The sequence below is a fragment of the Rhizopus delemar genome, genomic scaffold, assembly GCF_000149305.1.
Source record: "Rhizopus delemar RA 99-880 supercont3.25 genomic scaffold, whole genome shotgun sequence".
Classification (NCBI taxonomy): domain Eukaryota; kingdom Fungi; phylum Mucoromycota; class Mucoromycetes; order Mucorales; family Rhizopodaceae; genus Rhizopus; species Rhizopus delemar.
The window spans coordinates 138,920-161,547 of NW_027137850.1; the positions used below are offsets into that span (position 1 = coordinate 138,920).

General features: G+C 34.9%; 11 protein-coding genes across 11 annotated transcripts; 3 read left to right on the plus strand and 8 right to left on the minus strand.

Moving 5' to 3' along the window:
• Window positions 1–737: 737 nt before the first annotated feature.
• RO3G_17072 (uncharacterized protein) lies at window positions 738–2,550 on the minus strand (the record flags this gene model as incomplete). Its single annotated transcript, XM_067671656.1, has 3 exons — window positions 738–782; window positions 866–2,455; window positions 2,542–2,550. 3 exons carry the CDS (start codon window positions 2,548–2,550, stop codon window positions 738–740), a joined length of 1,644 nt encoding a protein of 547 aa, XP_067527661.1.
• Window positions 2,551–5,004: 2,454 nt separating this feature from the next.
• Window positions 5,005–6,028, plus strand: RO3G_17073 (uncharacterized protein; the record flags this gene model as incomplete). The annotated part of the gene is made up of 6 exons (XM_067671657.1): window positions 5,005–5,038; window positions 5,107–5,161; window positions 5,229–5,257; window positions 5,310–5,542; window positions 5,607–5,955; window positions 6,009–6,028. The coding sequence occupies 6 exons, from the start codon at window positions 5,005–5,007 to the stop codon at window positions 6,026–6,028; spliced, it is 720 nt and encodes a 239-aa protein (XP_067527662.1).
• A 64-nt stretch (window positions 6,029–6,092) lies between these two features.
• On the minus strand, window positions 6,093–6,744 carry RO3G_17074 (uncharacterized protein; the record flags this gene model as incomplete). The annotated part of the gene is made up of 2 exons (XM_067671658.1): window positions 6,093–6,359; window positions 6,436–6,744. The coding sequence occupies 2 exons, from the start codon at window positions 6,742–6,744 to the stop codon at window positions 6,093–6,095; spliced, it is 576 nt and encodes a 191-aa protein (XP_067527663.1).
• A 776-nt stretch (window positions 6,745–7,520) lies between these two features.
• RO3G_17075 (uncharacterized protein) lies at window positions 7,521–8,716 on the plus strand (the record flags this gene model as incomplete). The annotated part of the gene is made up of 2 exons (XM_067671659.1): window positions 7,521–8,263; window positions 8,314–8,716. The coding sequence occupies 2 exons, from the start codon at window positions 7,521–7,523 to the stop codon at window positions 8,714–8,716; spliced, it is 1,146 nt and encodes a 381-aa protein (XP_067527664.1).
• Window positions 8,717–9,089: 373 nt separating this feature from the next.
• RO3G_17076 (uncharacterized protein) lies at window positions 9,090–10,609 on the minus strand (the record flags this gene model as incomplete). The annotated part of the gene is made up of 7 exons (XM_067671660.1): window positions 9,090–9,150; window positions 9,198–9,443; window positions 9,492–9,550; window positions 9,600–9,880; window positions 9,928–10,356; window positions 10,411–10,537; window positions 10,589–10,609. The coding sequence occupies 7 exons, from the start codon at window positions 10,607–10,609 to the stop codon at window positions 9,090–9,092; spliced, it is 1,224 nt and encodes a 407-aa protein (XP_067527665.1).
• A 394-nt stretch (window positions 10,610–11,003) lies between these two features.
• On the plus strand, window positions 11,004–13,030 carry RO3G_17077 (uncharacterized protein; the record flags this gene model as incomplete). Its single annotated transcript, XM_067671661.1, has 7 exons — window positions 11,004–11,094; window positions 11,147–11,406; window positions 11,473–11,503; window positions 11,551–11,748; window positions 11,794–12,113; window positions 12,163–12,731; window positions 12,844–13,030. The coding sequence occupies 7 exons, from the start codon at window positions 11,004–11,006 to the stop codon at window positions 13,028–13,030; spliced, it is 1,656 nt and encodes a 551-aa protein (XP_067527666.1).
• A 961-nt stretch (window positions 13,031–13,991) lies between these two features.
• Window positions 13,992–14,446, minus strand: RO3G_17078 (uncharacterized protein; the record flags this gene model as incomplete). The annotated part of the gene is made up of 2 exons (XM_067671662.1): window positions 13,992–14,202; window positions 14,253–14,446. The coding sequence occupies 2 exons, from the start codon at window positions 14,444–14,446 to the stop codon at window positions 13,992–13,994; spliced, it is 405 nt and encodes a 134-aa protein (XP_067527667.1).
• Window positions 14,447–15,396: 950 nt separating this feature from the next.
• RO3G_17079 (uncharacterized protein) lies at window positions 15,397–15,644 on the minus strand (the record flags this gene model as incomplete). The annotated part of the gene is made up of 2 exons (XM_067671663.1): window positions 15,397–15,516; window positions 15,558–15,644. 2 exons carry the CDS (start codon window positions 15,642–15,644, stop codon window positions 15,397–15,399), a joined length of 207 nt encoding a protein of 68 aa, XP_067527668.1.
• Window positions 15,645–18,124: 2,480 nt separating this feature from the next.
• On the minus strand, window positions 18,125–18,377 carry RO3G_17080 (uncharacterized protein; the record flags this gene model as incomplete). The annotated part of the gene is made up of 2 exons (XM_067671664.1): window positions 18,125–18,217; window positions 18,309–18,377. The coding sequence occupies 2 exons, from the start codon at window positions 18,375–18,377 to the stop codon at window positions 18,125–18,127; spliced, it is 162 nt and encodes a 53-aa protein (XP_067527669.1).
• Window positions 18,378–18,900: 523 nt separating this feature from the next.
• On the minus strand, window positions 18,901–20,278 carry RO3G_17081 (uncharacterized protein; the record flags this gene model as incomplete). The annotated part of the gene is made up of 6 exons (XM_067671665.1): window positions 18,901–19,033; window positions 19,084–19,224; window positions 19,283–19,588; window positions 19,645–20,030; window positions 20,077–20,162; window positions 20,209–20,278. The coding sequence occupies 6 exons, from the start codon at window positions 20,276–20,278 to the stop codon at window positions 18,901–18,903; spliced, it is 1,122 nt and encodes a 373-aa protein (XP_067527670.1).
• An 810-nt stretch (window positions 20,279–21,088) lies between these two features.
• RO3G_17082 (uncharacterized protein) lies at window positions 21,089–21,836 on the minus strand (the record flags this gene model as incomplete). Its single annotated transcript, XM_067671666.1, has 4 exons — window positions 21,089–21,100; window positions 21,287–21,421; window positions 21,478–21,600; window positions 21,654–21,836. The coding sequence occupies 4 exons, from the start codon at window positions 21,834–21,836 to the stop codon at window positions 21,089–21,091; spliced, it is 453 nt and encodes a 150-aa protein (XP_067527671.1).
• Between the last annotated feature and the right edge of the window lie 792 nt (window positions 21,837–22,628).

Below are 22,628 nucleotides of genomic sequence, written 5' to 3' on the forward strand. Positions count from 1 at the left end.
ATGGCGATGGACAATTCAGCTATTTACTAGAGTTTATGAATTTGAGAAGAGCAAGATTAAAGATATGGAATAGGTAAAAGAAGTTGAAGAAGAGGAAAATGCAAATGGATGAGCAGAAAGAAAAATTGAAGTATGTTATGAGATACTTATCAAACTTTGTTTCCCTTATTGTTATCTTAACAGTTATTGGTTCAATTCTTGCAATATGTAAGTGAAATATAACACTGAGATAAATTCAAATAATTCTGTGATGCTTATGAAAAAGCAAACTTATCACGTCTTTGCAAAAGCAATATCAATCCAATAGAGAATCCCAATGTGAGAGCTGCCAATAAATAACCGGGTATCAACAAGAAGCTATAAATTTCAATTAGTTCCAACCAATTTTTTATGGTGGCTTGAAAGACCTTCTACTAAACAGATAGCCAGGAAAATAAAACATTAGATTTGTACAAGGAAATATTTTTCAGGATATCAAGCAGCAATTTACCCACCTACCAACATTGATGACTTTATGCAATATTCAACTAAATAAACATAAACAATATACAAAAATAGGCAGCCTTGTTAATTGAGCTTTTCAGCTAGCACTCAAAAACATACCACCACAATCTAATACATTTCTTCTCTCCTTTTATTAAACACTTTTTCCAAGTGGATATAACAATAGGTTTACTAAAACAGTAATAATAAACTATAAAAAAGACAATGTTTTTATACAATGAACCCAATTTATTCTAAACTTCCAAAAGACTCAACAAAACTGCTTGTGTTTCTGCAACCTAAAAAAAAGGGCAAAAAAGAAAAAGAAAAAAAAACAATATGTATTAATATATACTTCAGATATTTGAATTCTGCAATTTACCTCTAATGCCTGTCTCACTTCCAAATGATGTCTGGCTGATTGAATCCAGTCTTGTGCCAATTTTTTGGGCCAACCTTTCAGTTGATTTAATTCACGCGCTGCATGCTCCAAGTTGTCTCTTTTCAAGTAGTATTCTGTACGAGCTAAAATAGATTCAACGTCATCTCCTTCTGATAAACCAGATTTTTTAAACATAAGCCAAGACATGAGTATGCTGATAATATGAGATCCGAATCCACCATCCTCGGGCACAAGAGCAACGCGACGAACCTCTTGAGACACTTCTTCAAAACGTACAGCTAATTCGCTCACTGTGTTCACACCTTCTTCTGCAATTTCTTTAGAAATCACGCTTAATACAGTCTGAATCACCTCATCATCCTTGGTATTATGATCTAAAGCTTGTAATTCATCCACAAAAGACTGCTTCTGTTGGGCATCAAGCACATCTTGAAAAGCATCCAAAGTGATGTGAATAACATGATGTTGACGTGATCTATCAAGAGCCTTTGCATTTTGAAGGGTGTATTTTTCAAGGGCTGTGAAACGTTGAGATACTTGGTCCAATTTGGCTAATCGACCTGCTCTCTCTTGTTCAACAAGAAATTTCACTTCCTTCACAAATCGGCGTTGTAACTCGTTGGCTTGCTCAATCAATGCATCGGTGCGAGCCTTTTCTAAGCGTTCCTGTTGAGCACTAAGATCTGCGGCTAATTGTTGAGCAAAGGATGTCTTCATTTCAGCACGTGTTTGTTCAAATTGATTCTTCAATTGGGCTTCACGTGCAACAATGCTTGAAGCAGCCTCAGAATGTGTTGATTCAATCGTCTTCAATGCTTCTGCTCTAAATGCATCAAGGCTGCCTTGTATTTTATCTCCTTTTTCTTTAAGGCTTTCAAGTGACTTCAAGATGGCAGTCTGCTCAGTGTCAACAGCTAAGAAACGCTCGTTCAACTTTTCAATTTTTGTCTCTGCATCTTTGATGATTTCTCTTCCCAAACCAGATAAACCAGATTGGTTCAAGATGGATGCTAATTCCACAACAATTTGAGAAAGTTCGCGAACAACTGCATTATCAGACTGGATCGATTTAACGTGAATAGGCTCAGGCTTTTCAATAGCAACTTCAACAACTGGAGCCTTCGGTTCTTTATCGCTTGTTATTTTTATTGTTGTCACTGTATCCGTAGGTGTACTCAAGGATTCTTTTTCGACTGCTTCTTGGACAGAAACCACATTACTCTTCTTTTGTCCTGTCAAATTCTCATAGACATCGTTGGTGGCTTCCTGAATCTTTGCACTGTACTCCTTTGCTGTATTGGCCAAATCCTCAGCCTGCTTTTTCCACTCGGTTGCCTGATCAAGATATTTGTCCATGTTGTAATTCTTGACAACGTTGTCAGCAAATTGTACGGTCTCTTTTGCTCCTGGAATATAAGTTGTAAATGTTTCGCGAAAGGATGAGTCGTTCAGCGCATAGTAAGTTGCTCCACCATATCCAGAACTTAACAAGAGTGTTGCGCCAAGAATTTTTCCAAAAATTCCGGATCGTTTCTTTGTTTCTTTGGTGACCACCGTACTTTCATAACGCTATACAAATAGATTTAAGTTTACGTTGCGAAAGGTTAGCAAAGCAAAAAGTAAAAAATAAACGCAAAAAAAGAGTTGCTGAATACCTTGAACATAGTAATGCCAGATGATTGCCTATTTAATGAGCATATGGCTCTGTGACTATGTACTTTCGAGGCTCTCAACATATTTCAAAAAAAAACCAAAAACTATGGTGCTGTCAGTTTTTTTTTTTTACTGGTAGAGAAATTATAATCTATTACCGCTATTTTTCGTGTTTGAAAAAGGGGGTGGTGTTATTTATGCAAAAATAAAAGAGTATGGGGGAGGGAGAGAGGAGAATATTGAAAGCTGAAAGTGATAAAGGATAGAAAGATTTTGTCAAGAGGGGCGCACTGTTATTTTAAACAACCGCACGTTCGAAAAAGTGACGTCGCCGTTATATATTCTAGTAATGTATCAGCTTGTACCTGTTTTGTAACAAAGATTCAAGATAAGAATATCATATTATTCAGTTCATGTTTATAAAAGAGAATGCAATTACTGCCTTTTTTGTATCAAAAATCATTTATTTAAATATTGCTTTCTGTGAGGTGCTTTTACAGTGCTTTTCAGACAAAGTAAAAACGATTTTAGAAAACAAAAAGAATGAAAGGCATTTCAAAAATTAATATTAGATACCTTACATTGTAAATATCCATTAGTGAGAGCGAAACCATTTGCTCTACGGCGGTTTCTTTTGTAAATATTTTTGGTCGAGCTTCACCTCTCCAGATAGAGAAGATATTAAGAATGTTTTTGTTGGCCTTTACATCTCTGTTCCAAAGAATTTTACAATTTTTTTAATACGAAATACTATTGATATATTATTCATCGGCAAGCTTGAACTGTTTCATACTGTGTTCCTTACAGTTGATATAAATCCACAATTACACTATTAAAAGAACAAAAAAGTTCATTATCTAAATGTTTATCCCTGACGCCCTAACCTCGTTAATATCTACAATGGCACACTGAAACAATTTTGCTCTGTATTTCAACTCGTTATAAAGGACATCTGTCGTTCAGATAGGTGATGGAGACAGTTACATAGGCAGCAAATAAAAAGTCGCCATACTCAGTAATCAACAATAAAAGGATATGATACTCTAAAATCATTAAAAACAAGAACTATTGGATCTGATGCATAAGGCTAGCTATTACTTTTAGTCCATGGTTAATGGAGACATCGAGTATCAAAAAATTTTTTGAGCCACAACATTGACGAAATCGGTTGATTCTTGGTTTTGAACGACACATACGTTTACAACTACTTGGGCACGAAATACAATTTTTCTAGTGAATTCGAAGAGAGCAGTAACGTCATCTACAAACATATCTGTACAATTTGGTCTAATAACATATTTCAGATAGACTTTGCGAGTAGAACGCTCAAACCTTTTGCCAAGATGTTTCTCGAAAGTTTTATCAAGCGTAAGCTTATAATTTTGACAGCTTTTGGATCATATACTGCTATGATTTATTTCACCGCTGGACTTGCATTTGACAACACTAGCGGAGCTACTGCTGGATGGTTCATTTTCAAGTCCCTGACGTTTTCCTTTCGACTTTTCTATCTTTGTTTTATAATCATCTTTCCATTTTCTCTTCCTTTTACCTACATTATTTAGATTAAATTACGGTTCAACTTGGCTTGCTCTCTCAATGTATTTAATTAGTTTTGATGTATTTACTGCAAAATTAGCTGCCCTTGTGTTTATGAAGTTAATCTTTATGACGAAATAAGTAAAGAAAAATCTTGATAGAAGCTGATGTATGTATCGTTCCATGAAATTATTTAAAGATTTGATATCTGTTTTGTTAAGCTACAGCAATTTAAGGATGTACAGTCGGAATAAACTAAATTGGTTATGTAATGATCATACAAAACATCGATGGTCCTTTAGATTTATTGATTTGAAGATATACATAAACAAGAAATACTAGTACGTAACAATCGTTAATTACCATATTTTCCTTCAAAAGAAACCCCATTTTAAACCAAGAAAGAAGCTTTGTTACCAGATCCATACTAAAGGCGAATTATATGTTGTATAAACCACTTGAATTATCTGCACAGAAAATCCGATATACATTGCACTTGTTTAGTCACTGTTTACCAAGTCATGGATATCCCGCAGGTTTACACCATTGTAACTCATTACTTGAACTGGTATAAATTTTACTCGTTTGTGGGCAGTCAGTATGTGGACACTATCATAGTACATGATATGAAAATTAATTTTGGAAAACGTACTTTATTGATCCGGCAAAGACGCTCTGATCACTTTGTTTTTCGGAATCTTAACATTCTACTACGTCATCTTGGCAGTCGTTTGAATACTTGAAGGCAAATCTATTTTCCGCTATAAGCACCCCTGACTTATGATTCGTTTAGACTTTGGGTGAAAGCCATTTGTGTATGGGGCGCGCGCAAGTTTAAGCTTTTTTTTTCTTTTACTCTAGCTGGTAAATATCAATGGACACCTAAAATACCACTTTTATTAACTCTTTCAATTGCAGATCTCGCCATGTCTTTCAGATTATTGACCAAAGGTGCCGCAGGTAAAAAATGTGAAAATGTCAAATTTAAGTTTTTTGTTTTCAATTGACCTGGAAATGTGGGGGTATAGTTGCTGCTGCTCGTCCTACTTTGATGGCTGCCCGTCAAACTGCTCGTGCTTCTGCGTAAGATTTTTTTTTTAAAAAAAAAATAACGAGAAAAAAAGCGCCAATTATCTAATATTTTTAACAGAGTCCGTGGATTCACTTCTGCCACTCAAGGTAATAAAAGTTGGAGAGCCACCCTTACAAAAAGCTAAAATTTTAGATAAAGATGAACCCAAGCAAAAGTCTAGCAGCATTATTGATACCCTTCCTGGAAACTCCATTGTTTCCAAGGTTGGTTATCTTACTGGTGCTACTGGTTTGGCCACCTTTTTGATCTCCAAGGAAATCTACATTTTGAATGAAGAAACCTTAGTCTTAGTTGCTAGTGCCGGTCTTCTTGGCGTTCTTCTCAAGTACCTCAGAGAACCCTTCACCAACATGGCTGATGAACACGTTGCTGTAAGTATAAACAAGGGGTGGGACGACTAGGAGAACGCTCTTTTTGATGTTTTATGTGTTGTAGCGTATCAAGAACGTCTTGGTTCAAGCCCGTGAAGACCACAAGTCTGCTGTTCAAGAACGCATTGATGAAGCTGGTCAAATGAAAGACCTTGTGGATGTCACCAAGGCTCTCTTTGAACTTTCTCGTGAAACTGCCAAATTGGAAGCTGAAGCATTTGAATTGAAGCAATCTGTTGCTGTTGCTTCTGAAGTCAAGTCTACTTTGGATTCTTGGGTTCGCCATGAAGCCAGTCTCCGTGAACGTGAACAAAAGCAATTGGCTGCCTATTTAATCGAAAAGATCAATAAGGACTTGCAAGACCCCAAAATTCAAGAAGAAATTTTGGATCAAGCTCTTTTGGAAGTTCAAAGTAAGATGAGTAAAATAAAACAAAAGATAAGCTAACGTTCTTTTTCTTTCTAGACATTGCAAAGAGAGCTTAAGTTGCTTCCCCTTTTTTAATAAATTATACAATGAAAATACTCCTTTTTTTTATGGGTATTTGTGTTAATTAAATCCTAAACCTCCATGTCGACCCTTTTGCATTTGTTTTCTGAATTGTAAACCGTGATCGAATTGTTTTTCTAAATCATGGCTGATACGATGGTTTTCAGCTTCGTCAATAGCACTCTTCAGGCCTCCGTACAACCCACCCTTCTTTTTCTCTGGTTGATTACCAGTCTTTTTAGCACCCATTAACCTCAAAAATTTGTCCTTTTTAGCATCGTCTCCATTAAAGGAAGCATTGTTCCAATTGTTCCATCCAACAGCAGTCTGCAAGTTAAAAAGAGAATTATTATCCCTTTGATTGATAAAGAAAACAAACAATACTTGCCTCGTTATTTTGTACTTCTTTCTTGTCTTCATCAATTGCTTTCACAACCTTTGTTTTCTTGGAAGTCTTTTCAACATTGTCACTACTAATGCTGCTGCTGCTGCTGCTATTACTATCAGAGCTATCTTCTCTCTTTCTCTTTTTGGATTTGTCTTTCTTTTCCTTCTTTTTCTCTTTCTTTTCTTTTTTCTCTTTTCTTTCTTTCTTCTCCTTCTTTTCCTTCTTCTCTGCTTTTTCCTTCTTCTCTGCTTTTTCCTTCTTTTCCTTCTTTTCCTTTTTCTCTTTCTTCTCTAAAACTTGGTCTTTTTTGTCATTTTTGCTCATTGTTTTTATAAATTTGATCAATCGATCGAGAAAAAAAAAAAGGACGAAAATATTTTTTAAAAAAAATTGTCAAGCGGAGTGTGAATATACTTTGAGCCTGTCCGTTGTGCCAAAAAAATTTTTGCATAAACGCATTGTGTTGTAAAAAGAAGCAACTGTTTACAACGTGATGATGACAGGCTATATGCTTACATATAAAAGACAGATTAGATGTACTCATTCATTTTTTATTAGAAAAGAAAATAAATTTTAACAAGAAACAGGTTTAGTATTTCAATGAGATTGTGATTATCTTTCTTAAATAGCTTATAGTCATTGGATTAAACTATTATTATTTTGATCAAGATGAATACTAACAAAGAATCATGAATTTAATCATTGAATGCAAGAAACCTTAATAATTTCTGAATTTGAATCTAGCTTGTATGTATACAAGCAAAGAATAAAGTAACTTGAATATTTGATTACCTTGACGGATTCAGGGCAAACAAGGGCATAAAAATTACAATTTGAATGAAATTTAGTAATTTATTTTTTATTTTATTAGGTAATTAAAAGTGTTCATCTACCTTAAAAGGTTAACAAACAAATGAATGATGGTTTTTAAGTTAGATTATTAAAAAAAATAGCACTTTTGCTAAATTCTTGTACTTTATTGGACATGTCTTATGTCAAATGCTCCCCTCCTCCTTATTTTTGTACCATCTTGATCTTATTCACCATTCTTTTTATTTATTTATTTATTTTTTTCCTTTCTTTTTTAATAAAAAAAAAAAATGACTTTAGCCTCTTGTAATCCTTTTGATACTATTTACAACTCTCAACGGATACAAGCCCAGAATGGATCAACCAGTGAATCCACAAATGATGATCAAATGCAAATACCACCTGAAGAGGATCTCATCAACTTGTCTTGTCGCGTTTTTAACGAGGAATTAAAGCATGCTATTCAAGCTGAAGTAAAACGACTTGTATCAGATTGTGATCGAGCAGTAAAAGTACTTGAACAACGCACTCGAATCTTAGAGGAGGAACATGGCAAGTTGCTCTCTGTGGAAAAAGACTCTACGGGTCGTTATGAAAAAGCAGTGAGAGAGATGAAGTTCTTTAAGCAGCAGTATATTTATGCTTTGAATAAGCAAAAAGGAACAGGTGATCAGTCTGCGGATCCTATTCCTGCCGCTACTTACAGCCAATCTTCACATGCACCATCCGAATCGAAAAGCACAGCCAGACCACAACCTTCAAGATCATCGCCCGCTTTTTCTTTATCTCTTTCAGTCGATCGGTCCTTGGTTGATCCTGTTCCTCAAATAGATGGGTTGATTGGAATTCCAGACAGTCCTATCTTTAGAGAAAATGAGCAAGAGAAACTATTTGAGTTTGTTAAAAATCAGAGGAACTCTTCCAACATTCAACTTGGGGAAACACAGTCTCTGTCATTTGGTGGACCGGATGAGCTTTGGAATGCAATAGATAAAAATGAATCCACAGATTTGGAATTAAAGAAAATGATTAGGTATTGAAAGTGCTTCAATAAACCTTTAATATAACACTTTAAATTTGTAGTGATTTCTTGAGGAAAGGTGAATCACCTAACACGGCGAATCAATCTCTATCAAGAAATCATAAGCAGATAAAATATGGATTTAGTCTGCTACATGCCATAACAGCCATCAAATCGTTGTCATGCATGAACCTATTACTTCAACACAGGGCAAACCCCAATGCTACAACATTAGATAAAGATTCGTTCACTGCTGCTTATTTAGCTGCCAGTACCGGTTGGCTCACAGGGTTAAAGAGATTAGTGGAAGCTGGTGCAGTTCTGGACGGAAAAGAGGCAAAGGACCAGACGGCTCTTCAGGTTGCAGCCAAATATGGCCATTTCGAAACAGTAAAATACATTGTTTCTGTGACAACGCCTAGTTATCATAAACAAGTCGATTCAATAGGTAAATGGTTGAAATGAAACAATAGGCAACTCAACTTTTACATTTTATTTGTAGGTGCAGATGCTTTGCATTATGCTGCTGTGTCAGGCCATGCTGGACTGGCCGTTTATCTTTTACAAACATGTCATTTGTCAATAGAAAAAGTAAATGCAAACGGAGAGACACCTTTGGATTGGGCAACAAAACATGGACACAGTGACATGGCTTCTTTGTTGAGAAGCTTGGCTGTAAATAATAAACATGTCGAAAAAAAGAAAAGTATAATAAACAATTAAACATAATGTCAAGCTTAAAAAGAGGGAAAAGTAGCTAATAAAAATAGTGTACAATATGACTTTTGCTGAAGCAGGCTCTCTTTTTTTTTTTTATATATAAAAATAATCTATAATATTACATGCTGAAAACCAAACAAGTACCATCATCAGAAGCAGTACAAATCACATTACCATCACTATAATAAAATAAGTAACTTAATCATCATTCATCATCATCTCTTACTCTGAAACAGCAATGTCAAGCACAGTATCACGATGACCAACCCAAGTCTTTAGACATTGACCTGTACGTGTATCCCACATTTTAACAGATTTATCGGCTGAACAAGAAGCAAGCAGTGGTGAGTTCTTTACAAATTTAACTTTAACAACAGCATCTTCATGAGACAAAGTGGCACGAAGACGTTGTGTTTGCACATCCCAGATTGAAATATTTCCATCAACCGATCCAGTGGCTGCCAAGGGAAGTCTAGAAAAGATGTCAATAAAAGAAAATAAGCAATCATGCCTAGCTTACACATCACAAAAGCTAGAAGTTTCAATGGATTCTGTGTGGTTTTCCAAAGCAGCAACAATCTATGAATGGTTCATTACATGCAAAACCAATATGTAAAGATAAACTTACTTGTCCGTTCAAGATATTCACAAGTCTAGCTTTACCAGATACATCCCCAGTAATTGCCAACGTACTCTCTTTATTCACTGCGACAGAGGTGATGGGTTCAGTATGGAAACGAGCGTCATCGCCTGATAATCTAATTTCTGCAGCAGCTGACTTGGGATCCCAGACAATGAACGAGGTATCTTCTGAAGTTGAAACAATCTTTTTACCATCGGGTGTGAATTGACCTGAAGTGACAGGACCTGCATGACCATTGAAGATGTTCATAAACTTTCCACTTGGCACTATAGAATTCGATCAGCATCATACAATGTACAGACAATGTACTTACACGCCCACATCCAGATAGTTGAATCATTAGCGCCTGCCAACAAGATATTTCCCTTTGGATGCCAATTGATCCAGACCACTTCATCAGGACCTTCGACAGCCACACAGAATTCACCTGTCTCTGCATTCCAAACGCGTACTTTACCATCCATGCCTGCAGAGGCCACATACTTTCCGTCACAGCTAAATGCCACGTCAGTCACTGAATCCGTATGACCGTCCAAGCAGATCAGTGTCTCTCCTGTATCACAACGCCAAAGATAACTCTTGTCGTCCCCGCCACCACTCATGATGATACCATTGCTGGTGGGATGCATGGCAATAGCATATACCGGACTGCGGTGTTCAAAGAAACCTTGGACTGAGTCGTCAGCTAACTCCATTGTATTTTCGTCTTCTGCATTAGGTCTAAACTCGAAATCCTCGGCTCCTTCAAAATTTAGAATTTAATATCAACCATTATGAATCTGATAAAGTAAATTACCCTCTTCTTCCTCATCGTCGTCGTCCATGTAATCAGCACCTTCTTCGTCGGGTACTTCCCCCTCAAGAATATCTTCTTCTTTAATATATTCGTCTTCAACGAGGTTATCGTTACTTTCTTCTTCAGGCTGTATTATTTTTAAGTACTTAAAGCAAAGCATATATACTTTCTCACTTACGTTAGTGTGGCTAGAGGACATTATTATTAATCAAAAGAAAAAAAAAAAAAAAAAAAAAGAAAAAAGCAACAAGCCGTCACATTTTATTTCTTCAATGAAGTTTCATTTCAAACTCAGAAGAATCATGCTGATCAATACACATCCTTGTAAAAAATAGAGTGTGAACCATAAAAAGAAAGTGAGATAAATAAACAATAGAGAAAAAGCCATGATTAAATCAAATTGAATATCAATAATGTATACATGTTGAATTTATTTTATAGAGACATAATAAAATTCATTGAGGTGAGGATCCTAATAAGCAGAGTTCAACTGTAGATATTTTTATACTTTTTTTTTTCTTAAAAAATTTTCCCATCTGCTTTTTTTTTAAATTTGAATTTTTCTCTCATCTTCAACTAGAAAGAAAGAAAAAATGTCATTAGAAGGAAGAGATATTATTATTGGTACAAAGTACAAGTTAGGAAGAAAGATTGGTGCAGGTTCTTTTGGTGAAATTTACCTTGGTTTGTTGTTCATCATCATCATCTGGGATAATATTGACAAATAGTTTCATAGGAACAAATATTATGAGTGGTGAAGATATTGGAGTGAAATTAGAAAACGTTCGAGCAGCTCATCCACAGCTAGAATATGAAGCTCGAGTCTACAAGACTTTAGCGGGTGGAGTGGGTATACCTTTTGTTCGATGGTATGGAAGAGAAGGTGACTTTAATGTGATGGTGATGGACTTGCTAGGTCCTTCTATGGAAGATTTATTCAATTATTGTAAACGTCGTTTTTCTTTAAAAACAGTGCTATTATTAGCTGATCAATTAGTAAGCACACACACAAAAAGATGCTCTTATCTAAGCCTGTGAATCTCAACTTCTTTTTAATCCTAGCTATCACGCGTAGAATATGTTCACTCTAAAGGTAACCTTATTCATCATGTCTGCTCTTGATGCTCATATTTTCTATAGGATTTATTCACCGAGATATTAAACCTGATAACTTCTTGATGGGTATTGGTAAAAGAGGAAATCAAGTGAATATGATTGATTTTGGTTTGGCCAAACGATTCAGAGATCCAAAGAGTAATGTACATATACCTTACAGAGAGAACAAGAATCTGACTGGTACTCCACGTTATGCTAGTGTGAACACTCACTTGGGCATAGGTAAGAAATAGCTGTGAATGTTCATGGTTAATTAACATATCATAGAACAATCAAGGCGTGATGACTTGGAATCCCTTGGTTATATTCTTGTTTATTTCTGCAGAGGTCAGCTACCTTGGCAGGGTATTAGAGCAAGAACAAAGAAAGAGAAATATGATAAAATTATGGAAAAAAAAATGACTACACCGGCGGATGCATTATGTCGTGGTTTACATCAAGAATTTGCGATATACTTAAATTATGTGCGATCACTTCGATTTGATGATAAACCTGATTACTCTTATCTTCGTAAATTGTTTCGGGATTTATTTGTTAGAGAAGGCTTTCAATACGATTATGTGTTTGACTGGACTATTCGTAAAATGGTAAAATGATTGCTTTCTTTTATACCCTCTACTTATGCTTTATCTTTAGAGAGAGAAACATATCGCAACACCTGTATTGGATCAATCAACAACCACAACCACACCAAATAATGATAACAATAATAATACAATGAGTCCAATGAACAGTTATCTTCCTGGTACAGCACCATTTGACGCAACAAGACGTTTAAATACGGGAGCACCACTTCCATCTACCAACCTTAGAGCCCCTTATCGTACAGAAACAAAATCACCCGAGACATCAAAGCGCTTAGATGATGTGATGCTTCAATATCAACAACAGCAAAAAATGCTACAACATAAGCCTTCTTATTTCCCACCTCCACCTCCACCTTTAAATACTCAAACCATACCACCTCCCACATCATCCTCACCAATCTATCAAGACCCTTTTGGATCAAGTACTTTAGCCAATAGTTATAATAATCAAACAGGTGGAAGAATGTTACCAAATCAACCCATTATAGGCGGTAAGTATGAGAGAAAGAGGGTATTGGCAGATGAGACCAATCCTATCGAACCCAGTATTGCTGATCCTCTTTTCTCTGTTAAACGTACACATTTTCATCCACCCACAGGTTCTTCAAGCAGTAGAGTGTAAGTGTGCGCATAATAACTATTTGTTGTTCTAAATACCAAAAAGATTACGTAGTCAAACAAAAGCATCACCAATTCAACAACAGCAACAATCATTACCTTATTTGAATAGTCCCAGTGGATTTCATCATGATACCTCAGCATCTTATCTTCCTGATCCAACAACGAATGATGTGAACGTAGTAGATAATTTCAACAACAGCAACAACATGACAGGTGAACGTAAACCATCCAATTTACAATCTCCTTCAAAACCGTTTCATTTAATGAACTCTACAAGACTTTATAATGATTTTTAATTCTATGACAACCACTCCTTTATTCTTTTAAGTATATTATATTATCCCCATGCCATTCTTTTTTTTTTTATATCAAAGAATAGATACAAAAAAAAACCAACTGTTATTCTTTCTTTCAATATGCATTAACCAAAGAAGGAAAGGGAGAATAAAATAAAAAAAATTGACTTTGATACTTTTTTTTTTTTTTTTTCCTATTTTTATTATTAAAATGGTAGTGAAAGAGGTTTGGATTACGCGCCATGGTTTTCGTGAAGATTGGGTGAATGATCATCCGCCTCTTCCTACACATCTCTCCAACGATCCTCCACTGTCTGATATTGGTAGACAGCAAGCACAAGAATTGAAAGAATACTTGAAGGATAAACAGATTGATAGGATTTATTCCTCTCCTTTCTATCGTGTCTTGGAGACTGTTTATCCACTTGTAGAAGCATGCAACATTCCACTTTTTATAGACAACAGTATGGCGTAAGTACCCCATCCGTATTGATATCGAAAACTCACGTTGACTAGAGAATGGTATGGTCTAGCTCATGGACGCTATTTACCTCCAGCACCCACCTCAGAATTAAAACAGCTCTTTCCGAAACTAGATGATACGCATCATTCGAGCATCCCTCTTCCGACAGGCACAGAGACCGAGAAAGATTGTCATGTGCGTGTCAAGGAAGGATTAAGCAAGCTGATGGCTCAGATAGACCATGACGGCCCAGAGGTGGTGCTCTTGGCCGGTCACGCTGCTTCTGTCATTTGCGCTGTACGTGCTTTATTAAATGACGGCAGTTACCCTGTTCGTTCCGGTACATGTTCACTTGCTCGACTCGTTCGACAGGACGATCAGTCTTGGAAAATCATTGAAAACGGAAACTGTCAACACCTCAGTCTAGGAGAACAAAGATCTTGGACCTTTTCTGGTGATGTGCCTGATTATGAAGAGAAATAAAATGGGGTTTTTTTTTTATTTTTCGCCTAATGATTTCTTGACTTCATTACGTAATTCATACAACTGACCCAGTTGTTCATCGCTCATTTTATCCAATAATCCACTGTCTAGCTTCTTTCCCCAGCCTTCGGAAGGTGTATTAAAACTACGGACGAGTGAATCTTTAGAAGGAGCGGATGAATCTTCAGAAAGTGGTGCTGTTTGTGTTTTGATGGTATCCAAATAACTAGTAATAAAATCGTTAGCTTCTCGTCTGCTTCTTATTGCTGCTATTACGTCTGCCACTGAGAAACAAATCCAACAATATGAGCAGGATTATCAATTTCTTTGTGTCGTTTGAATTCTGCCTTTACGTAATCGTCTCCTAATGCACGCATCGCAGGTGGCAACGATCTGTGTGCTCGTAATATTTCTTTATAAAGTTTCAAAGGTGCCATAAGGACCTGTGTTTGCTGTGCGAGATTAGGCATGTTGATTATGAAAAGAAAAGAAAAGAAAAAAAAATCAGAAGAACTGCATGGGAAAGTTAGCAGTCCGACAATTGAATGCGAATGGAAACCATAGCTTATAAAAAGAAAAATATTTTATCAATTGAATGTGTTTGTTATCTGAAAGAAAGTTTACTATACTATCGATCTGTTCTTTTGATTTTATTGCGAATGCCATACAGTAGCTCTGGGTGTGTTCTATTGTAGAATGATGTATATATGCAAGGCATGAATACCCTTGTATTTTCTTTTGCTGTAGACAGCACTAGACAGAAAACCAAATAAAGCTTACTACTTCCTTTTACAACAAATTTGCTGGTTAGATACCAAATCCAATAAAGGTACAGAGAATCCTTGTATTCTTTGAAAGAAAATAATAAGAATAAAGCAAAGCAATCATTTACAATGGCTTCAATGATGATATAAAAGTTGATTAAAAACAATAAAAACTTTTTTACAAAGCATAAACGATATTAGTTACTATTTATCTGGATTCTTTGAATCAATTGAAATGGTCAGAAAGTTAAAAGAACCAATAAACCCCACTTCCACACTAAAATAAGTCTTTAAGCAAAACGTGCCAAAGCAAATTGACAGAATTAAATTCATTCGAATAAGCCCAAACTCTACCATTTTGAAAAGATCACGATAATAAGGAAATGGAGATGGTTTTGGGAATTTGAAGGTACTCAAATAGAATGATCTGGTTGAATTGGCTGCGTATGCAGAACACCAATAGGATGGTATGCTTTAATTTTGAAGCGGATAATAAAGTTCTTTACAAACTAAATCCAAACTTTTATTATTTTCTACTGAATGTCAAGCTATACCTCAAGCAAAAAGCTAGTAGAAATGAGATGTTTAGGAAAATACAAGCACACAAAACTCCAACCCTTTTCACACCATTCAATAGGCTATCAAGTAAAAGAAACTCAAACAGTAGCCATCTCAGTATCAAGAGTCGTGATATTCAAAGATGCTACTACTGAACCTGTAGGTGGGTCGAAATAGAGTTCACTTTCAAAGAACAGTAGCACAACCCCATTCAAACGCTACTGAAAGTAATTTTTATCCCATATGGCCATACATGTACTAACTCAAACTTTGTTTTCCACTTTGATGGAAGAATGACATGATGATTTATTTCAAGGCAACACCCAAACAAATTCAATAGACACATGTTTGAAAAAGAAAGCGGTATGTTCATGTGTATCATACAGTCATACTCCAAAAATGGTTTGTTGTTTTGAACAATGTCTTTTTTTTTATACAAAAAAGCTTCAAATTATCTCGCCATGATTTGTGCACATGGCTGTATTGGAGATTTATTTCTGTTTGAAAAATATCTGGTTTTGAACACATATTGAATCCTGTACGGAACGAGCCATTTTTACTTTATATTTTCATTAGAAAAAAGTAAAAACTTGAAGAAGACTAGTGAACAGAATACTCTGTATACGATTTGAATCTCAAAGTTAAATGATATTATTAATGTCAAGAGCTGATTGTGATTGAGGAGCAGTTAAAACGCGACAAATTCATTCACGTCGTCAAATCAAGGTCTGTACCATATTAATGCAAAAAATATCAAGTCTCAAAATCTACTGGACCCGATCGGCAAAGTAACAGTTTTGTAAGCTGGAGAATTAGCAAGGATATGAATGACAAGGCAAGGTTATTGCATGATAGCCATAAATCAGCAGTAGAAGGTAAAAGTATTCTGAGTCTTCTTTATAGTTTAACGGTGACATAATGAATGAAACCTTGAACACTTTGTCAATACAACTCACTGGATTAAAATACAAATTTCAAATAAAAAATAGCATGCTTATAAAAATATAGTCATACTGTTCTTCCACTGTTGTTCACAACACTACTACCAAGGCTAAGGTGTCAGAATTAATTATAGACCCATACATAACATTAAAATCCCTTAACATTCTTTAGTTGAGAACTCAATAATTCAAATTAAATCTTTAATTAAATCACATTCCTCATAATAGTATAAATACCCATAATCTTTTATTTAAAAAAGCATCAGCCAATTACCAAGTATTATTCCCTCTATTAGACTGTTCATATATTCCCTATTTTTATTTATCATTGTCTCGTTCTTGTTTATCGACTATTGTAAGTACTATTTGCAGTTCACGACTTCAAGCCCTTAACGCCACCCTCTCTTGTCCTCTTTTAGTTGTCCATCCAAGCTTCTTAGTTCCTATCCGATTCTTTCTCTCTCTCCTCTCTGGCTTGAAAAAACAACTCGTTACAGTTTGTATCAAGTTCATTTATAAGCAATCCTTAGCTTACATTCCAATACCGTATTTCTTATCATTTGGTAATACATGATTATAAAAAAGGGGGAATTAAACATAAATGCATAGTTCACGAGCTCCTTGAAAATAAAAAGCCTCATATTAACATAAACAATAATGCATGATTGTTTACTAAGTTTACTGAACTGGCTTTTTTTTTTTTCCCTTTTTTTTCTGAACATGTTTCACATTTAGTTTTTTTTTTTTTCCTCTTTTTTTTGTTTCTTTATTATTTTATTACATTTTTTAAAGGCAAACGTACTTTAGACTCATGTATAAATCGATGAACAATTTGCATTCGATTATCGTGCTTAGATACACACTAGATTACAGTAAGTATCACATAACCTCCTAAATATATTCATGAAACATACACAACGCAATTTGCTTTATGAAAAGATAAAGGGAAAATACATAAAGTTACCTTTTTTTTTTATAAAGAAATATAGTCTTCAAAAGAAGATATATTATTCAGTCTTGTAAAAACAGGATTAAAGTTTATTAGGGTATCGTAAAGTTAGGTATAAGGTAAGGTAAGGTTAGATATAAAAAAGAGAGTTTACATGAAATAGGAAATAAGTACTCTATGCGCTTTTTACCCTATTAGTTCACTATCATCTGTAAAAATGTAAACAAATCAACTAAAAGAAAACCTTTAACATACGGTAGTACGTAACTTATGATTTGAGAAAGATGATGATGAATAGATTTCCTTTGAATTGACATTGTAAAAGCAAAACAAAGGGCTATAAACGATTATTTTAAGATATATAAAGTGGGAATTAAAGCAAGATAAATATAAAAAGAGAGATAAACAAATCCAACAAATAACAGATACATTTTCAAGTTTTCAATTTTCTATAAATACCCAACCTCAGTTTTTGAGTAAAAAAAATATTTACACAATATTTATTCTCTCAAACGATGGCTTACCAATACTATCATCCAAATACTTCTTGGTATACAAACCTTACTTTACATCTGGCTATTGTCTCTTTATTTTGACTAGTCCAAGAAGAAAATTCTTTAAATCTGTTCTATCATTGTCTTCCTTTTGTTCGTCAATCTACAATGAAAATGGCTGCTGTCGCGTTAGTTACAATCAACTGTTTATCATACAAATCTCTTATTTACACCAAATTGACTGGCGCTTCAAACTTATCATCATTACTGGCATTCTTTTTAATTTCTTTATGTCATACTCATAACTCTATCATTCATAATACCTTCAAGTATTCAAGGATTGTGTTCTAGTTTTGTGTTCATCCCAAATTCAAACAGTAGTTTATTTTACAACACTTGAACTTTTTTTTATTAATATCTATCACATTAGCTCAAAAAACGCTTATGGCTTTCTCTTGTTCTTTGTCTCTACCACTGCTATGGTCTTTTTACATTCAAAACCTTTTTCCTTTCTGTAGTAATCTTGTATCAATCGCTTTGTCAAATGTATTCTTCTCTTCTCTTTGATATTTTTTGGTCCTTCTTCTTTTCATTTTCCAGAAAGAAAAAAGTCTCCTGTGGGTTACCGGAATGGACTGATGATCTGTTGGCTCACGTAAGCTCAGCCTCTTGAATCGTGAATCCGATACAGCCATGACTATGTGCGTCTGTATACGGAAAAGAGTGTCTCCTCCGGAATAGAGGGATCTTCTGTTGATCGTTTCAACGCAGACGGTGAATAGTCTTCGGTGAACAGAACCCTTCGTAACTGTTGGACCATCCATTCCACTGATTTTATTCTTGAAGGAAAAAAAAAGGGGAAAAGGCCCAAGTATATCTTTTATTACTTTTACACAAAAAAAAAAAATACTAAAAATCCAAGATTATCCACAGAAAGGTTTGAAGGATTATCAGCTGAAATGATTACTTTACATAATATCATTCATACATGATGTCTTTTGAATAAAGCGTTTCTAAAATCATAATAAAATAATTTTCTATTCCTCATAAAAGCTTTACTTTATGTAAACAGCTCCTCCTTTTCTCAATTGCCGTTTCTACACTAAACATCCTTCATATATGGCAAACAATTTGTCTTGATCCAATCATAACTGCAGATATTTATTCTTTTATAAATCAACAAAAATAGCATTCAAAATAAATTGAACATTTTTATTTTTAAATCTTGAGAGAAGCAAGATCTGCAACCAGTTGGGTAGGATCAAAGTCCCAAACAACAACTTTACCATCAACACTACAAGTAGAAAACTTTGTAACATTGCTTCGGTCTCCTTCATAAACACGAATTTCACTAGTAACAAATCAGTAAAGATACATCTTGATTTCTAACTAAGGACTTACTTGATTGTATTTTGATGAACAGTGTTTAAAGAGGTATCATTTTCGGCTTCTCCACGAGAATCCATTGTCTTAAATCTAGCTAAAACAGAAGAAGCTTGAGAGATCTTTTTACGTCCAGTATCCAATGATCCTGCATAGCGCCTATTATAATAATTAAATAAATATGAATACATCTTTGACGTACTATCCCTCTCCTTACCAATCACGACCATCTTTAGTTTCGTAAAGGATAGGGGTGCAGTCAAATCCAGCGGCAACAATCTGTTGTTCATTTGTCCAAATGATGGAACGGAAAGGAAGAGTGTTACTGGTTACAGTTAATACAGTATGATTTCCATCAGTAGAAGGATAGACGAGGTTAATGGAGGAATCATGGCCGGCAAAGGCGAGAGCATCACCAGAAGGAGAAAAGGCTACAGAATGAATCCAACCACCTCGGCCATTGCTAAATTCTCCACAGACTGTGTTGAAAGGCAATTTGTCACCCCAGACACTTGGAGCTGGCCTAACAAAGAGAAGGTGTCAGTAAGCTACAACACATGCACATTTATTTTTACTTACTTCTTATCAAGACCCTTAATAAAGGACGAAAAGACACGGGCCTTCATATCAGCGGAACCAGCAGCCAATAAAACGTTATTGGGATGCCAATCAATAGAAAGAACTGTGCTACGAATAGGCTTTTTCAAATGTTTACTAGCCCACCAGTCATTATCTTCCTCAAAATAGCAAACAGAAATACATCGAGCACCACTGGCCACTGCAAACTTTTCTTCATTGGGCGACCAACGTACAAAGGTGGCTGCACGATTGATACGAAGCAAGACAAGTCCAGGCTTCCAAACACCACCTTCGTTTGTCCAAACATACGCGTTTCTATCTTGCGAACAAGTGACAATACGGTTGGTCTTGGGTGCAAAATCGATACTCGTAATAACTTTGTCGTGCTAATGTGGTGTTTAATAAATTTTATTTTGTTTATTATAGACTTACTCCTTTCAAAGTGGATTCTAGCTTTGAATTAGAGTGTCCATATTGATAGATGAAGGCATCATTCGTATTTTGACAAACAACCAATTCTATACAAATGTAAGTTTTATTTAAAATGGATTGTTTCACACTTACGGTCTTTGTTAAAAGAATGAGCAGTAATAGGAGCGTTTGTTAATTCGTAAATATCAGGTGAAGAAGACATCTTGTGAAGAGGACTCTAGTCAGTCTACCCTTAATATAAATATATTTAGTACTCAAATAAGCAACACCACCGAAACGTACTTCATAAATGAATTTATCCAATGACAGCTTGGACCTTAGATTATGCTAGGCAGCTCATGACGTTCTGCAGTAATGGGGAGAAACAGCATTCAGATGACTTTGTGCCAAGCTATTTCAACCCAGTCTGTTTTCTAAAATATATAATCCAACAAGCTTCAGAATAATAATCCTATCTTTAACAGTTTTCTAGAATGATCATCGACGGCTAGGCGAGTAAATGTGTTTGTCTGATCAAGAAGGCTGCTTTTAATATTCTTCTTGACCTTGGACCAGAGCTTCTTAACAAGTCCCAAGAAGGAGTAAATAAAATGCTATAAGTCAAAATGTATACTATATACAGCAAAATAAAAGAAATGTACTCTACAATCACTCCTGGCAGTAAAGATGCTTTTCTTATTAGGTTTATTAAGGTTATTTATAAAAGACTCAAATAGCTTAACAACATCATAACCTGCCATTCCTTTCTTAAACTGTTAACGCTTAAGACTCGCCTGAGTTTCAGCCTTTCTTTTCATTGAGGCAGATCCCTCATGGTACTGACTCGTAAAATAATGAATGATCATGCTAGATGATGCGTAAATTGTGTGCTTCCATTTAGATATAGAGATGTAATACCGCATCGTATCAAGAAATGAATGTTGGCAGATTGCTCTACTCAATAAAACACAAGTGGTTTATTTCTAAACTTGAATGAGTTAATACCTTATTTTTTCAAAAAGCAAATACGTGTCTAAGCATAGTCCTTTGTGAATAATAATACAAAATATTCTGTTTATTATTGTGGTATAATGTCTTTGTGTTCTCCACTAAGTAATCGATAAAACTCGGTATGTGATTGTTCCATTTCAAATAACATTTGCCTTGCTTGCTCTTCTGTTATTTCATCGCTTGCCTTCATTGAGTGTAATGTAATTAGCCATTGTCTTACTTTTTGCCTTCCTTCAAAGTCTGCTGGTAATCCAGGTACATTATTCAACGATTGTATTAAATCCGCAAGAATAGGGTGGAGTTCATCAACTGCATACCGATTTAATCGAAGTGTGTCCATTAATGTAATAAAATGCTACATATCATTAGAGCTCTCTCTCTCTATATATATATCTATTAAGATTACTTTACCAAGACGCTTTCTGCAATATATTTTGCTGATTTGCCCACATCATTCTTATTATCACCAATAGCATGTTCATAGGTTGCTGGTACTCCAATCTTAAATCGGCTTACTGCTGCTGGACAACTCAACTAGATAAGAAGCATTAATTTTTTATATAATATCATACTTTTCTTTTTCAAACCTTGTAGTCATTCATAAAGCTTTCAAGATCAATTACAGAATCTGATAAGAAATTTAATGTTGTTTTATATTTAGCAATAAGATTAGCACACTGTGGTGTATATTCTTCTGCTGTAATAGAGTCACGAATAAAAGCCTTTTCTAAATGTTCCATCAAGACAATAATAGAGTAAAGATCTGCCATATTGTCATATTTGTCTCTTTCTTTGTTGTTTGTAAACAAGCGAACTTCCTACATGCTGTAATTTTAGTTTAATAATTAAAAGATAAAACTAAAACATACTTCATCCACATTGATTCCTACACAGTCAACTGTTAAAGAAAGGAACAAAGAAATAGTGAAAAGGGGAGAAGCTTACCTTTAAAGTAGTTTGGGTTTGAGGAAACTTCCATTAGAATAGTAAAAAAATAAAGAAGGAAAGTTGAAAAATACATGCAGCTTTTGGTATACTATTTTTTTAGCCGTGACACAGCTTGAACATCCGACTCTACATGACATATACAAGCAGCAAATATCACTTAAGAGACAGACCTGCCTTTCTATGAATAGCAAACATTTTGTTCTCGTTTTGGATTCTCTGTCATGAAGTGAGTTACAATGCTTCAAACGGTAAAACAAAGTAAGCAAATATATACAAAACCTGGGAATTTTCAATTGTTTACATTCAGAGAATAAAATGGTCTTTTGCTACAAGTAAATTATTTGATCCATTCATTTCCTTTTTATTTGGCCATATAACTAATGATAAGTACGAAAATTATTGTCTAATAAAATATGCTAAAGATATGAAATGCGTGCTTCTTTTAAGAAATAGACTATTTGAGTTTATGTACTGAAACCATTTATAAAAAAAGCGCAAAAATCGCTTCTTTATTTTCAAGTTCAGAATGATAGCCAAAAAAAAAAAAGAGAAATGAGAGAACATATGACGGTGTACTTGTGTAGTAGACTAAGACTGAAACACATGTATTTGAT